Raw genomic sequence first — 15,244 nt, 5'->3', positions numbered from 1 at the left:
TTGTCTGAGTGGACCATCAGTCTAGGTCAAGAAGCCCTTGTGTGGATTAGGGCGAGGTACGAAATTCCTTCCTTCATTGGCCTTCGGATTCCATCTGAAGGTTCGGCTGTTAGCCAGGTCTTACAGGATGATGAACAGTTGCTTTTTGTTGAAGATTTTGAGGCGGGTTTAAGGCTACCACTCGATCTCTTCACCCAAGAAGTGTTTGATAATTTTAAGATCCCCTTAGGTCAACTCCATCCTAACGCCCACCGCCACTTGACAGGAGTTTTTATTCGTGGACTCCAACTGAAGAGACAGGTGGGCTACGAGATTGTTAGGGCGATCTATTCTTTGGGGAGGAAGAAAAGCGATGAGTTCTTCTACTTGCAACCCGGAAGATCTCCCTTCACTGGTCTTCCCAATTCTTTGAAGCGGTGGAAAGGTTCCTTTGTCATCGCCAAGAAGGAAGGGGGTTGGGGTTCCATTCCGAATGTTTTTGTGGAAGGGCCCCTAAAATTGGAAAAGGCGAACCTGAGCGAGGCTGATAAAGAGACGCTGCGTCTGCTTCGAGGTGGCGCTAAGGTGCACGTAGTGAATCTGATAGATTCCTACTTTGGCTGGGACCAAAGTGTTGCCTCCAAGAGAAACAAGAGAGTGCAGGGTGAAAAAAGGGGGAAGAGGAAGAAGAGTGAGGATAAGAGGGAGACATCGCCTGATAATGGAGACGAGTTCCCTGACATGGGCGAACCACTTCTTTCTTCCCCTCTTAATATTTCTTCTATGCCTCTTAGTCCTTCTGGTACCTTGTTTGTGCCATGAAGCTTTTATTCCCTTTTAATTTTTGTGAGGCGTTTTCTGAATTTTGTTTACTTTGACTTTTCAGTGCCGAACTTCAGGGAGCTTCAGCAGAAGGTCATGGAGGATAGGAGAGCTCGCCGGGAGGCTCGAGAGAGGGAGGCCCTTCCCCAAGCTGTTCCCAAGCCGATTTCTGAGGCTAAGAAGGCGCCTGCCAAGAAAGGAGGCGATGTTCCTTCTACGGCTGGAAGCAAACCCCCTTCTTCTCAGAAGGGTGATGAATCTGCCCCTACTCCTAGGGTGGTGCTGCCAGGCTTCCAGATAAAGGAACCTGTCACCAGCCCTCCTCCTCCTGCTGTTCCCTCTTACACCGGTAAGGGGAAGGATAAGATGGAGGTTCCTGCGAAGGAGAAGCATGCCAGATCCCTTCCTTCTGCTCCCCAAACTGCCCCGGCTGCTTCGACCGGCAGCAAAAGGCGAGCTCCTTCTTCAGGGGGCGAAGATACTGAGGGGGAGGGACCCTCTATGAAGAGGCCCAAGAGGGATGTGATGGTGACTCAGGTCGACCTGCTCCTTCAAAAGTATGGGGCCGATGCTACTGTGCGTTGTCCTGCCGTTGCCCACGACATCTTCCGGGGTTCCTGCTGCCCTTCGGACGTTGACTACTATTTGAAGAGGCCGGACAACGTACTGATGGACGATTGTTTTTCCAACCTGGCAAAGGTGATTATTTTCTAACTTTATCATTTTGCCTTTTTCTTCCTGTTATGGTTATTTTCTAACTCAGTTTTATTTTATGTTTAGGTTGCCTATGCCATCCGTCAATACCGCTCCAACCGTCTTAACGACGATGAGATGCAGGTGAAGTTAAAGACGGAGTACAAGCTGCTGAAGGGAAAGTATGACTCCCTTCGCAGCGAACATGGCGGGTGCACTCAGAAGCTGGACTCTCTTCGTGCTGATGTGGATAGGTTATCCAGAGAGAGGGAGAGTGCTGTGAAGCAGCAGCGTGTGCTATCTGAGGAGGTCGCCCGCCTTAAGAAGGAAAATAAAAATCTGGCGGCAGAGGTGGTGTTGAAAAGTACTGATTATGACGATCTCAAGAAGGAGTTCGACACCACCGTCACGGCCCTTAACGATAAAGTCTCTGTTGCTGAGAAGAGGCTTTATTTGAAGCGGGGCAGGCTGATTCGTGAGAAGGAGAGGCGTCGCCGTAACACCGCCCAGCTAGCCAATGATCTGACTGACTTCACTGAAGCCATCGTGGGTACCTACTTGGAGCGTCATCCTGATGGGGACGTTGAATTCTTATATGGCTTTCCCGAGGGGGTTAATAGTGAGAGTGAGCCAGATTCTCCCCAAGACTTGTTTGTCTCCATCAAGTCTGAAAATGGTGGAGGTGCTGCTGAGGTTGCCGAACAGTCTGTCCAAGGGGTCCATGAACCTGCCAAGGCTGGCGAGAAGCCTCTTGTTCCCGGTTTGGGAGGTAGTCCTGAGGAGAAGGACTTCGGCTTACTTATATCTTTGGAGCGGCCTTTTGCTGCTCTGGACTTATTGGATCGGCCTTCTGATCTGGAGTCTATCCTTCCAGGGTCCGATCATCTTAGTCTCGCCGATGTCCCTTCTCCCACCCGTTCTGGCAACATTCATGTCGATGCTTCTTCTTCAGTCAGGCGGGGTTCGCAGGAGGGGCTATCTGCCCCAAATATTTTGGAGGGGAACAAAGAGGCTGCCCCGAAGAAGGTTGAGCCAGAGATCATCAAGCTTTAGATTCCTCTTTCTTCTTTTAGTTTTTGTACAGGAAGAATTTTCCTTTCTTTTTTTTTTTGTTATGTACTTTGTACATTTGTATATTTTCTTTTGTTAGGAATTTTACTTTCCTTTGTAAATTTTTTTTTTTTGTGGGGCATTTGCCCTCTTCTTAATATATATCTTTTTTGCCTTCTTTATTTTTGAGATAGCTGGTTTCTATGTTCTCTTTATTTTAGGCGATATATATATTTTGACTGTGTATTTTCCTTTTTTGGGAATGAACTCGTCAGTTCTCCTCTTTGGAAATATTTTAAGTAATCAGTAATTATGGTAAAGAGACGATATCTGTGGAAATTCCTTGTCCGAGCAAGGGTAAATTAAAATACTTGCATAAATTCAAATACAGTAGCGTGATGAAATATCACTTGTAGAAATTGAAACACAATGCTGTGATTAAACATCACTTGGAGGAATTGAAATACAATATTGAAACTAAACATCGCTTGACTAATTATGTTAATTCTTAAGGAATAACTAATCATGTCGGATGGTGATCCATTGTCACTAGATTTTCCTCAAGTTGTTGGCGTTCCATGTCCTTGGTATGATTCTTCCCATGGAGTTAGTGAGTTTAAATGTTCCTTCTTTAATGACCTCGCTGATGGTGTAAGGTCCTTCCCAGTTTGGCTGCAGTTTTCCGCTTCCTGCTTCTCCTTTTTTGACTTCGGTTTTTCGCATGACGAGGTCGCCTAATTTGAATTTTCTTTTCTTTACATGGCTGTTGAAATGTTTGGCCATCTTTTGTCTGTAGGCTTCCATCCTGATGTCTGATCTGTTGATTTTTTCAACCAGGAGATCCAGATTGTTCCTGAGCTCTTCTTCGTTTTCTTCTAGGTTTAGCTGGTTGTCTTCTGTCCTTGGCGTGGGTGCGCCGATCTCTACAGGAATTACAGCCTCCGTTCCATAGGCTAGGGCGAATGGAGTTTCGCCCATTGATTCTCTAGGGGTGGTACGGTAGTTCCATAGGACGCTGTAGAGTTCTTCTACCCATCTTCCTTTGCACTCGTCTAGTCTTCTTTTTAGTCCGGCCAGTAGGATTTTGTTGGCCACTTCGGTTTGCCCATTTGATTGTGGATGGTAAACCGAAGTGAACCTTAGGTCGATCTGATACTCGGCACAAAACTTTCTAAACTTTGCTGAGTCGAACTGCTTTCCGTTGTCTGTGATCAGCACCTTCGGTATTCCAAACCTGCACAAGATAGATCTAAAGAAAAAGTTAGTTATGCGTTGTTGGGTGATTTTTGCCAGTGGTTCCGCCTCTATCCACTTGGTGAAGTGGTCGATTGCCACTACCAGGAACTTCCGTTGTCCTGTGGCCAAAGGGAGAGGTCCCAGGATGTCCATACCCCACTGGGCGAACGGCCATGCACTGCCGATGGGTTTCATTTCTGAAGCTTGCTTTCTCGGTACCAGGGCATGTTGCTGGCAAGGCCAGCATCCCCTTACTAGCGTTGTAGCTTGTTCCTTCATCGTGGGCCAATAATAGCCTTGTAGCAGTGCTTTCCTGACCAGTGTTGATGCTCCGTCATGTGCTCCGCAGGTCCCCTCATGTAATTCTTTCATGATGTACTCTCCTTCTTCTTTGTTCACACACCTTAGCCAGGGATGGGTGAATGACCGTTTGTACAGCTGGCCGTTGTATATTCCGAACTTTGATGATAGTACCACTATTCTTTTGGCTTCCTTCTTATCCTCGGGGAGTATTCCATTAGCCAGGTATGCTGTAAGGGGGGTCATCCAGGTTTCTTCCCCTTCTACCATCAGTACTTCGCCTTCTTCAATTTCTTCTTGAAAGCTAGGCTGTCGTTTGATTTCATGAGGGATGTTTCTCATTGAGTCGTAATTCTTTGTTGCTGCCCACTTTGCCAATTCGTCTGATCTTCCATTCATTGCTCTGGGTATTTGCTGTAACGACCAGGATCGCCCATTATCGGCAAAGAAGGTTTTGGCTTGCTTGGCGTATTTCTTCAATGTAACTTCCTTTACTTCGAAGTTCCCTGAGACTTGGTTCACGACCAATTGCGAATCACTATAGATCTGGACTTCGGAGATATTGAGCTCTTCGCATAATTGCAACCCTGTTATCAGCGCCTCATATTCCGCAACATTGTTGGAAGCTGGAAATTCGAGTCTTGCTGAGTATTCCATTTGGATCCTTCCTGGTCCTTTGAGCACGACTCCGATCCCCGCTCCTTCTCCGCAAACTGCTCCATCGACGTGTATCTGCCAAGGAGTCGTTTTGTCCTCCATGGGTTCTTTGAATGTTAATTTTGCGAAGAAGTCGGCTAGTGTTTGAGCTTTCAGTGCTTTTCGAGCTTCATAGATAACGCCCAGGCTTCCTATTTTGACGGCCCATTCTGCTATGCGTCCACTTGTCTCTGCCTTCTGGAGGATTTTTCGTAATGGTTGGTCGGTTCGTACAATGACTTGGTGCCCTTCGAAGTAATGTCGGAGCTTGATGGTGGCGGTGTATACGCACAGTGCCAGCTTTTCCAACTTCGGGTATCTCAGCTCCGCATCTCTGAGTACTTTGCTAATGTAGTAGATCGGGTATTGTTCTCCTCCTTTTTCCGATACCAATACTCCTGCTATTGTTTCGTCAGAGCAGGAGATGTATAAATATAACACGTCGCCCGGATCTGGTCTCGCCAAAAGTGGGGGCGAGGATAGGAAGCTTTTCAATTCCTCAAACGCCTGCTGGCATTCTGCTGTCCATGTGAAGTTCTTGATCTGTTTCAGGGTTTTGAAGAAAGGTAGACATCGTTTTGCCGAACAGGACATGAACCGACCTAGAGCCGTGATCCGGCCGTTGAGCTTCTGGACTTCATGTATGCTCCGTGGCGGCGTCATTTTTAAGACCGCTTCGATTTTATCTGGGTTAGCCTCAATACCCCGCTGAGAGACCATGTATCCCAAGAACTTGCCTGCCGGTACTCCGAATACGCACTTTTCCGGATTGAGTTTTAGCTGGTATCTCTTTAGCGTCTCTAGGACTATCTTCACATCTGTTGGGTGGTCTTCAGCTCGGATGCTTTTGATGATCATGTCGTCCACATAAACTTCCATGTGTTTTCCGATCTGATCTCTGAATATTGAGTTCACCAGTCGCTGATATGTGGCTCCTGCGTTCTTCAGACCGAAGGGCATCATCTTGTAACAAAATAATCCCTGGTCCGTTATGAAGGCCGTCTTCTCCTGGTCTTCAGGTGCCATGGGTATCTGATGATATCCCGCCTTGGCATCTAGGAATGTATAAAGGGCGTGACCTGCTGTGGAGTCTACTAACTGATCAATGTGTGGGAGCGGGAAACTATCTTTGGGACATGCTTTATTCAGATCTGTGAAGTCCACACACATTCGGTAAGTGCCATTGGACTTTTTTACCATCACCACATTTGCTACCCACTTGGGGTAATAGGCGTCTTTGATCACGTTTGCTGTTTTTAACCGGGCGACCTCTTCTGCGATGGCGAGTTGTTTTTCGGGCGAGTGCCTTCTTTTCTTCTGTATCACTGCCTTCGCGTCGGTCGCTATGTTTAACCGATGACATATGACGTCCGGGTCTACTCCGATCAGTTCGTCTGTTGTCCAGGCAAAGGAGTCTCCAAGCGATCTGAGGTTTTCTGTCAGAGATCGTTTGATTTCTTCTTCTAGCTCATCTCCCACTTCTATCTCCTTTCCTGGGGATAATTCGATTCTCGCGGTTCGTCCATAATGCTCCGCCCTTTCCTTCTTCTCTGGAGGTTCCATTGTTAGTACTGGCAAGGTTATATGTACTTTCCTGAGAGCTGTAAAGTATGCTTCTCTGGCTGACTTTTGGCATCCTCTGACTTCGGCATCGCCTTCTCTGGTTGGGATTTTCATCAGTAGGTACCTCATGCAAATGGATGCGCACGTATCGTGCAAAAGTGGCCTTCCGAGAATTGCGTTGTATGCAAAGTCCATATTGACCACCATGAATTCTGCTCGGATCTCTTTGTAGATCTCTCCATCTCCCAGTTGGATGTTTATCTCCAGTGATCCTTCCACCTGTACAGATTTGCCTCCTAGTCCCACCAGTGGAGTAGAGACATGTGTCAAATTTTCTTTCTTGAGTCCAATTCTGCCGAACACCTCCATTTTGATTATGTTTACCGAACTTCCCGTGTCTACAAGCATCCGAGATACCTCGAAATTGTTGAGTCGCCCCTTGACAACTAGGGCGTCTTCATGGGGGACTGATAAGCCATGACTATCGCCCTCCGAAAAAGATACGCTTCTGAATTTCTTAGCATTTGGTGCACCTGGGCTAACTGAGTAAACTGTTCTTGCAGCTTTCTTTCTTGTAGTATTGCTGTCTCCTCCGGTCGATCCACCCATTATTACGTTAACCACGCCTGCTGGCTCTGGTCTGGGTCTTCTGGCGGTTTCTTCTTTCCGCTCTTTCTTTCTTTCCGACTCTGTCTCTCTGGCTTCGGTATCCCTTTTTATGAACTGGGAAAGGGATCCCCTTTCTATCAGCTTCTCTATCTCTTCCTTCAGGTGCCAGCATTCATCTGTGGTGTGGCCGTTGTCTCTGTGAAATTCACAGTATTTGCTGTTGTCTCTTTTGCTGGCTGATGCAGCGTTCATCTTCCTTGGCCATCTGACCTTCTCTCGGCTGTCTTTTACCCAAAACAGTACGTTGGTTCTGGTTGTGTTCAGGGGTGTATATCGCCTATCTTCGTCTTTTTTCCTTTTGTTTCTGAAATGGTCGTTGCCTTTTTCTCCGAACCTCCTTCCTGTGGGCGATCTGTCCCCATTTCTTCTTTCTGCAAATGTTCGTTCTTCTACCCGTCCGAGGCGATTCTCTATCTCTCTCTGGCCATCATCCACTCTGATCTGTGTATGTGCGATGGTCATCAGTGTGGTAAATGATTTTGGTGATTTAGCCAACAATTCCTTTCGTAGGTCGGAGTTGGTAGTTCCATTGAGTAATGCTGTGTAGGCGATCTCCTGGCTCAGGTCTTCTATCTGCATCGCCTCCTTATTGAATCTTTCTACATACTTCCTGAGTGTCTCTCCTTCCCATTGCATGATGGCCAGCAGGTCTGTGGACAGCTTCTTTTGAGGGATGCATGCTACGAATCTAGCCTGGAAAAGTCCTGAGAATTGTTTGAACGTCAGCACTGATCCTGGCTTTAAACTCTGGTACCATTGTCTGAACATTGATCACTGCTTGGAATTTGTGAATATGGCTCTTGGGACAGCCTGTTCCATCGTATGATTCCAAATTTGGAGGGTATCTGAACTTTGTAGGGAACTCGTGAGAGATGATGAAATCTGCAAGTGGTGAGTCACTTCGCAGAGAGATGTCTACGTCTTCACATCTTATTCCAAGCCTGCTCATGACTTGGCGGACTTTTTCCTCCAGATGCTCTTCTCCGCCTTTGAGGGTGTGTTGTTCATCCATCCAACGTTCTTCGTCTGGAATTACTATGGGGGCGTTTTGTTTCTTTGCGGAGTTTTCCGGGGCACCTTCCTCTCGCATCGGTTCTTTTCCCTTGTCCATAGTTGACGTTGACTTCTGTACTGGTGATTTCGCTGATCCCTGCTCCGGCGGCTTTAACGAGATACTCTGTTTGATGTCTTTGAGTAGACTGGTGATTTCTAGGAAAGCCTTGAACATTGCTTGGTTGTTGATTGGCTCTTCCTCAGGTGCTATGGCCATCGGAGGTATCGTCTGTCTTATCGCCAGGGGGTCGCTGGTTTCTCCTTCTTCGCTGGTTGGGGGGAACAGATTTAGGGCCGGTGGTTCTGTTTCCCTGTCTTCTCTGTTGGTAGCCGGTAGAGTGTTATCTTGTAGGGGATCCATTCTTGAAAAAGCAAATTCTGAAAAAGTATCTAAAAGGAACGACGAAACTGATAAGTTCCACGTTCACCGCACCAAATGATACAGGTCGATCTTTAAAGGGTCGCCCGTACTGTTTTTCCTGCACAAGTAACGAATATAAGCTCAAAGGACCTCAGGCTTGCTCAGCCTGAAAGCCGCTCCGATGCCTAAGTCAAAGAGGGTTTTTTGGTAGGTAAATGAATGTAAGAGTATTTAAGTCTGATTTATGCTTACCCTTCTCAGCATTCGGTGGCTTCCTTTTATAATGAGTTTAAGGCGGTTATTATCTGGGAAATCGTGGGTTTGTCCCACGATTATTGATAATGGTGAAGGCACGTTCCCGATTATCCCGGGTAGTGGGTGTCAGGGAACGGAATGGATGAGGTCGTCCAAATGGCAGACCTGGTTAAGTCCGCCCGAGACAGACATGGGCGATACTCGTACTGTCGCTGGGCGATGGGAGGTTTGGAAACCCGTTGGGCGAGCATAGCATTCGTTAGGCGATGCTTGGAGCTCTGATATTATTAGGGCGGTATCAGTTAGAATAATTTGATTAGAGCTATGTTATTCTAATACTTTCTCATAGATTTTTGTGCGTTGTGCCGTCCATCAATATGTGCTTACTAACAAATTTTATTATTTGATTCAATATCAAATTTTGTAATTTAACTAATATATATCTGTATGTATATATAATAGATCATATAAACATGATTTATGTGCTATAATTTTAATTTTAATAAAAATAATTTATTAAAAATTAGAAAGTAAAATTTAATAATCTAATTAATATTTCATATAATAACAACTTAAGTTTAATATAATGAAATCTATCAATTCAAGTAAAGTTGGTTATATTCATAAATCAATCAAAATGAATAAAAAAAAGTAAACTTTATCTGTAGCTCCTTAACAACAGTTTTATATCGATTTAAAATATTTAACATAAATTTAAAAAGTACGATTTATAATAATAGTGGTATGGTGGTTAAAATATTTAACGGGTCATATAAATATCATTCACGTGCATAGCACAATGTCAAAAAAATTAAAAAAATGCCATAATTTATATATTTACTATGAAAACAATATTAACATTCATTATAATTAATAATAAAATAAGGTTTTGTAATACTTAGAGCATAACATTTAAATTATTTATGTTCCTATAAAAATTATTTTTTAAAAAAACTATAAAATTCAAAAAAAAATACTTGAGAATTAATAAATTAAAATATTAAATTTAAAAATTAAATTATGCAAATTAATTAACGGTAATCTAACGGGTCATATAAATACAATTTCACAAGCTATAATTTTATTTTAAATAAAAGGTAATATATTTAAAAAAATACTACATGTAATAACTTAAATAATATTTAATATATATAACGGGTCATATAAATGTCGATCACGTGCGTAGCACGTGGCGAAAAACTAGTAATAACTATTCTATAAGTGTGAAGGGGGGGGGGGACAGGCAAAATTACAAAAATAGCCTCCGATAATTAAAAAAATTACAAAGTTAAGTATAAAATTAAGTCTAAGTCTAATATAATACTATGAATTAATTAAGAATCTAATTTTAATAAGTATGTGAATTTGAGTTATATAAGGAGTGATTTATCTAGAATTTAATTCAGTATGCACAAATTTAAATTTTCATTCGGCAATTTTGTTTCAACTAATTACACATTTTACACCTAATTACACATTTAATAAAATTGAAAATAGAAAATGATAGTTTTAATAAAATTGAATTTCAATCCTTATATACGTGCAATTAAAAAAGAGTAAAGTCAGGTGAAACAAAAAGAGTTGGGTTCCAATAGCACTTTTAGTTTGAATAGAATTCCAATTTCGTTATCTAATTATACTCGAATTAAAAAGTTAATATAATCCGGTAATTTTTATAAAGTATTGGAATACAATAAAAGTTCTAAGTTTAATAGGTTTCTCAAGACAATTTAGTTAAATTTTTTTATATAAATCGAATTTACTGCTTGACCTAAAAATTAAATTTGAAGTCCATAAAAAAAAACGATCTATATGAAACTAAATATTCTATCAAAAGAAATTGACAACACCTTTACTTCTAACAAGATACGCAAATTGGCTTGAGCATAGTTAAGCTATTTGTATTAATTTAATGTTTTATGATTTATAACTCGACGGGAATGGTTTGTCGTAGAGATTGATTCTACGTGCTTGTGGAAAATTTATAATAGAATAAAATTTCATTATGTTGATCGATAGTAGTTACTATGAATTTGTGTTTTCTTTTTCAATTGTAATTTGATATTAGTTTTTTTTATTCTTTTTGTATTTTCTCTTTCAATTGTAATTTGATATTAATTTTTCTTTTATTCTTTAGGTATTTGTATCTTTTGGTGATTTTTATCATATTCTATAGACAATGTCGAAATAGCCTTTATTAGTTATAATAAATTATTATTAATTAAATATTTTGTTTAAAGCTTTAAAAGACATGATTCAGTTAAGTTGGTAAGTACTTAATTATTATCTCTTTATATTAATAATTAAAAAATAACAATTGATCACTTTTAATTAGAACATTAATTTAATTGTATCTTAAAACTTTTGATTTGATTAATTAAGTAAATTTTTTGAGAGATGTTAGTCAGAGGTGGAGTTCTTAAATTTAAAAATAATTTAAGTAAATTTTATTTCTATAAGTGGTCATATAAATATTACTCAGGTGCTATAATTTTGACAGTTTAATAAAATAATATTTTAATTACTACTAAATACATAACGGGTCATTTAGGTATCGATCAAGTGCGTAGCACGTGGCGAAAAACTAGTCTATCTATCTATAATCTATCTATAACTATCTTATATGTGGGAAGGGGGGGGGGGACAGGCAAAATTACGATATTAGGTTTTATTAATGGCATAATTGGTATTAAAAAAATAATATTAACAAAAGTTTAATTTAAATAAAATCATATAGCAAAATTATAGGAATAAAATACTTCAACTATTAATAGAGTTTACTATTTTGAAATTTATTAATGCCGAATAAAACTTTCAAAATAGATAGAGTCCATATAAAACACATCCTACATCTAACTATCATTAAAAATTAAAATTGTAATAGGAAACTATAACATAAAGGGATTAATTGATGGAGTTTAATATTTTCTGAAATTTATTAATGCAATTATTTTATCAATGAAAGTAGCTAAAAAAATAGAAACTTGGTTGCTTTTTTTTTATTGGAAATTGGCGTCTACTTAAATTTAACCATATAAGTCCTACTATGTGGTTATAACATGATAACCATTGAAAACTTGAACTATTAAATTAAATAATTTATATTATAAAATTATTCACATGTAATTTATTAAATATATAATAATTTAAATGAAAAATAATTTATACTAATATATTAAAAATTGATTTATTATTTATAAATAGATTAAATTGATGTTTATACACAGCGGGTCATATATTAAAAAATATAAAATTAATAACATTTTAATTTATATAAAATGATATAATTAAAAATATAATATTGATTAATTGAGAGTTCAACTTCAACTCATATTAAAAAATAGCAGAATTGTTAGAGTTTATTATTATTTAAAAATTATATACTAATGCCAAAGATAATAAGATTCTTATTATACGTACACTAACATAATCATTAGAATTCTAGACTTGAGCAAACGTCCGTTGGAAACCAACTTTTCGTGATTAAAATTGAAACATAGATTAAAATATAGCATTAGAACAATATTAGTATTATAGAATGATAATAAAGCTTAAAAATTTCTACTAAAATAAATAGTTGTAGGGCTTAGTTATGTAATTAAATTAGTGCAACAGAAAATTATTTCTTTAAAAAAAATTATAATAATTTACTTAAATAAAGTAATATTTAATTTAAATAACGGACCAAATAGGTACATGTATATTTTATAATTTAATATATTAATATCACGAACGTGATATTGTTTTAGTTTAAATGAAAATAATTTATAATAATTTACTTAAATAAAGTAATATTTAATATAAATAATTGACCAGATAGGTACATGTATATTTTATAATTTAATATATATATATATATATATATATATATATATATATATATATATATATATATATATATATATATATATATATATATATATATATATAACGGGTCATATAAGTGTCGCTCATGCGACAAATATTATAAAGCGAAGGGAGTATATTTTATCCATGTCTGGCAACGCAATGTTAGAAGGCATGTGTTGCGAGCAACATGACCTGCATGTCCCATTGGAACATATTCATTGTGAATATTTGTTGAATCACAATTTTCCTTTTATTTTTCTTGATTAGCAATTCATGGGCGGAGTAACATAATTGCTTTTCTATTGTTTATTTCTTATAATTTACTTTGAAAATAACATTCGTACGTAATTATTTAAATAATAAAACACTTTATAATAACTTATAAAAAACTAATATTATATTTATAATTTAATTGAAAATAATTTATAATAATTTATTAAAAATAAAGTATTATTATAATATTTTATTAAATTTAAATAACGGGTCATGTAAATGCCGCTCACGTGTTATATGTGGGAAGGGGGGGGACAAGCAAAATTACGCTAATAGGCTTCATTAAGGGTATAATTTATAATTAAAAAGATAAAATTAATAAAAAAACAATTAATATAGTATAAAAAAGAATTAGTATTTAGTTAAAGTTGAAACATTAAAAAAAGGAAAAGAAATTTAATTGCAGTAAAAGTGGTTAAAAAGTTAAGCAAAATCAGCAAAAAAAATGCTTAAACATGTAATACGTATAGGACACTAATTTCTCTACAGCTAATAGTAGCTAAATATAAATGAAAACATGTGAATTTAAAAAGATTCTTGAGCTAATATATAGGACTATTTGCATAAAAGAAAAACGTTAATAGGGCACTTATTTTCTCTAGCTAATAATAGTTATTTATAAAATAATTAAATAATGAATAACTTTTTTTAATGGAATAAAATGTTTTATTATCATTGGAATATTAATTAAAGAAAACAACTATTGCTACTTTAAACTTCAAATTAAAGTAAACTACTAATTACTTATAACATGTTATTATAAATTTGTAAGCGACATTAATTTGTTGGTTAGTACTAAATACTTTGAAACGCAATTGAGTTCGGAAACGTGAGATTTTAGAAATCTTAGCATAAAAATTTCTAAAAAGAATAAAAATTAACATTTGTATAGTAAATATTGTAATATTATAGAATTTGTAATATTATAGCATTCATATAGTAAATTTTTGGCATGTTGGGTGATTCGGTGAAGCGAAAAAAGTGAGGCTTCAATAGTTTAAATAGAACTCTAATTTTTATAGAAATATCATAAGTATTTGAAAATGCAAATAATTTAACTATAGTAGAGTCCACTTTCAGTAAGATTTAGTAAATATTATAATCTTATAAACCTTTCGGTTTTATTTTAATTTTTCATAGAAGAAAGTTTATGTTAGATAATAAACTTAAGAGTCTGGTTTATATAATTAAATAAAAAGTAATATTAAGAGTCTGGTTTTAATAAAAGTTTTAAATAGAATTCTAATTTAAATATAAAATAAAAAAATAAGGTGGTTAATATATTTAGAAAATGATGATTGTACTATATGTATATACGTAACGGGTTAGACAAATATCACTTGCTTGTTGCAATTTTAATTTTAAAAAATATATTTTATAAATGTATTTATAGCTAAAATAATATATTTAATATTTAAATTAAATAACGGGTCATATAAAAATTAGTTAAAATATTTATTATATTTAATAATTTTATATATATAACGGGTCATATAAATATCGCTCACGTGCGTAGCACGTGACGAAAAACTAGTACTATATATAAAAGTACGAATGGGGGGGGACAAGCAAATTTACTGAATATTCCTTTTCAGTTTACTACTAAATAAAGGTTTTATAGTCATTACCTAATTAGTTATTTAAATAATCACTATTATAATTAATGTCCTAATTAGAATATGTAGCTAAATTATTTCCAGTTTAGTTTTTAGTATGTGATTAAAGTCCTAATTAGGATAGATAGCTAAATTATCTGCAATTTAGTTTTTAGTATGTAAAAATAACTAAATTGTCTCCAAATTAGTAGGAATACCTATCTTTTAGTTTGATTGAACTACCAAATAAAATTTGGTCAATATATTATTATTATTTAAATTTCTATATTATTATTTTTAAAGATATTATTAACAAAATTAAATTAATTATTTAATTGTGATTATTATAAAATCAAAAGAAGAATAAATTCAGTATGGAAAACAAATTAATAACCGAATATATTACATTTGCTTTTACGAAAATTCTTAACTAATTTAATATCAATTATAAATAAAAAATTGATATAATTATAATAAATTTACTGATATGTTTATTGACGAGTTACGTTACGAGCCACGTGCATAGCACGTAATGCGAATTAGCCCTATAAAAAGCTCCCATTTACAACTCGTACCCTATATAAAGTGTGTGGGTAATGGGCGAGTAAAGGCTGCCACCTCTACTCGCACGTGCAACTGGATCCGGGCTGAGTAGGAAGAGGCCCAAATAGGAGGCCCATCTTGATCTAAATCGGTCCATTCCAAGAGAATCAGATTATAAAATCAAAGCCGTTAAAACAAAAATCTAAAACATTGACGTGTACGCCACAGATCAATTAATTACTTCCAGGGCATAATCGTAAACGCAGCAGATACTTCCCATTTTGCTCTATAAAACCAGCCCCGTTTC

The 15,244-nt window shown here is 36.9% G+C and overlaps 1 protein-coding gene across 1 annotated transcript; it reads right to left on the bottom strand.

The window, feature by feature from the left end:
• Positions 1-3,093: 3,093 nt before the first annotated feature.
• LOC126687548 (uncharacterized) lies at positions 3,094-7,644 on the bottom strand. The gene is made up of 2 exons (XM_050382109.1): positions 3,835-7,644; positions 3,094-3,735 (listed from the first exon to the last, which is right to left on the bottom strand). Exons 1-2 carry the CDS (start codon positions 7,642-7,644, stop codon positions 3,094-3,096), a joined length of 4,452 nt encoding a protein of 1,483 aa, XP_050238066.1.
• Positions 7,645-15,244: the final 7,600 nt, after the last annotated feature.

This window comes from Mercurialis annua, linkage group LG6 (assembly GCF_937616625.2).
Source record: "Mercurialis annua linkage group LG6, ddMerAnnu1.2, whole genome shotgun sequence".
Taxonomy (NCBI): domain Eukaryota; kingdom Viridiplantae; phylum Streptophyta; class Magnoliopsida; order Malpighiales; family Euphorbiaceae; genus Mercurialis; species Mercurialis annua.
Note: the sequence above shows the minus strand (reverse complement) of the source record. Positions and strands in the feature narration are given on the sequence as shown.

What these genes read in the sequence shown, in the direction of transcription:
- LOC126687548 (XM_050382109.1), bottom strand. Translation starts at nt 7,644, where the DNA reads ATGCAATGGGAAGGAGAGACACTCAGGAAGTATGTAGAAAGATTCAAT. An exon ending in GGATAGAGGCGGAACCACTG is followed by an intron (nt 3,736 to 3,834) that starts GCAAAAATCACC and finishes AACGGAAAGCAG; the next exon opens with TTCGACTCAGCAAAGTTTAG.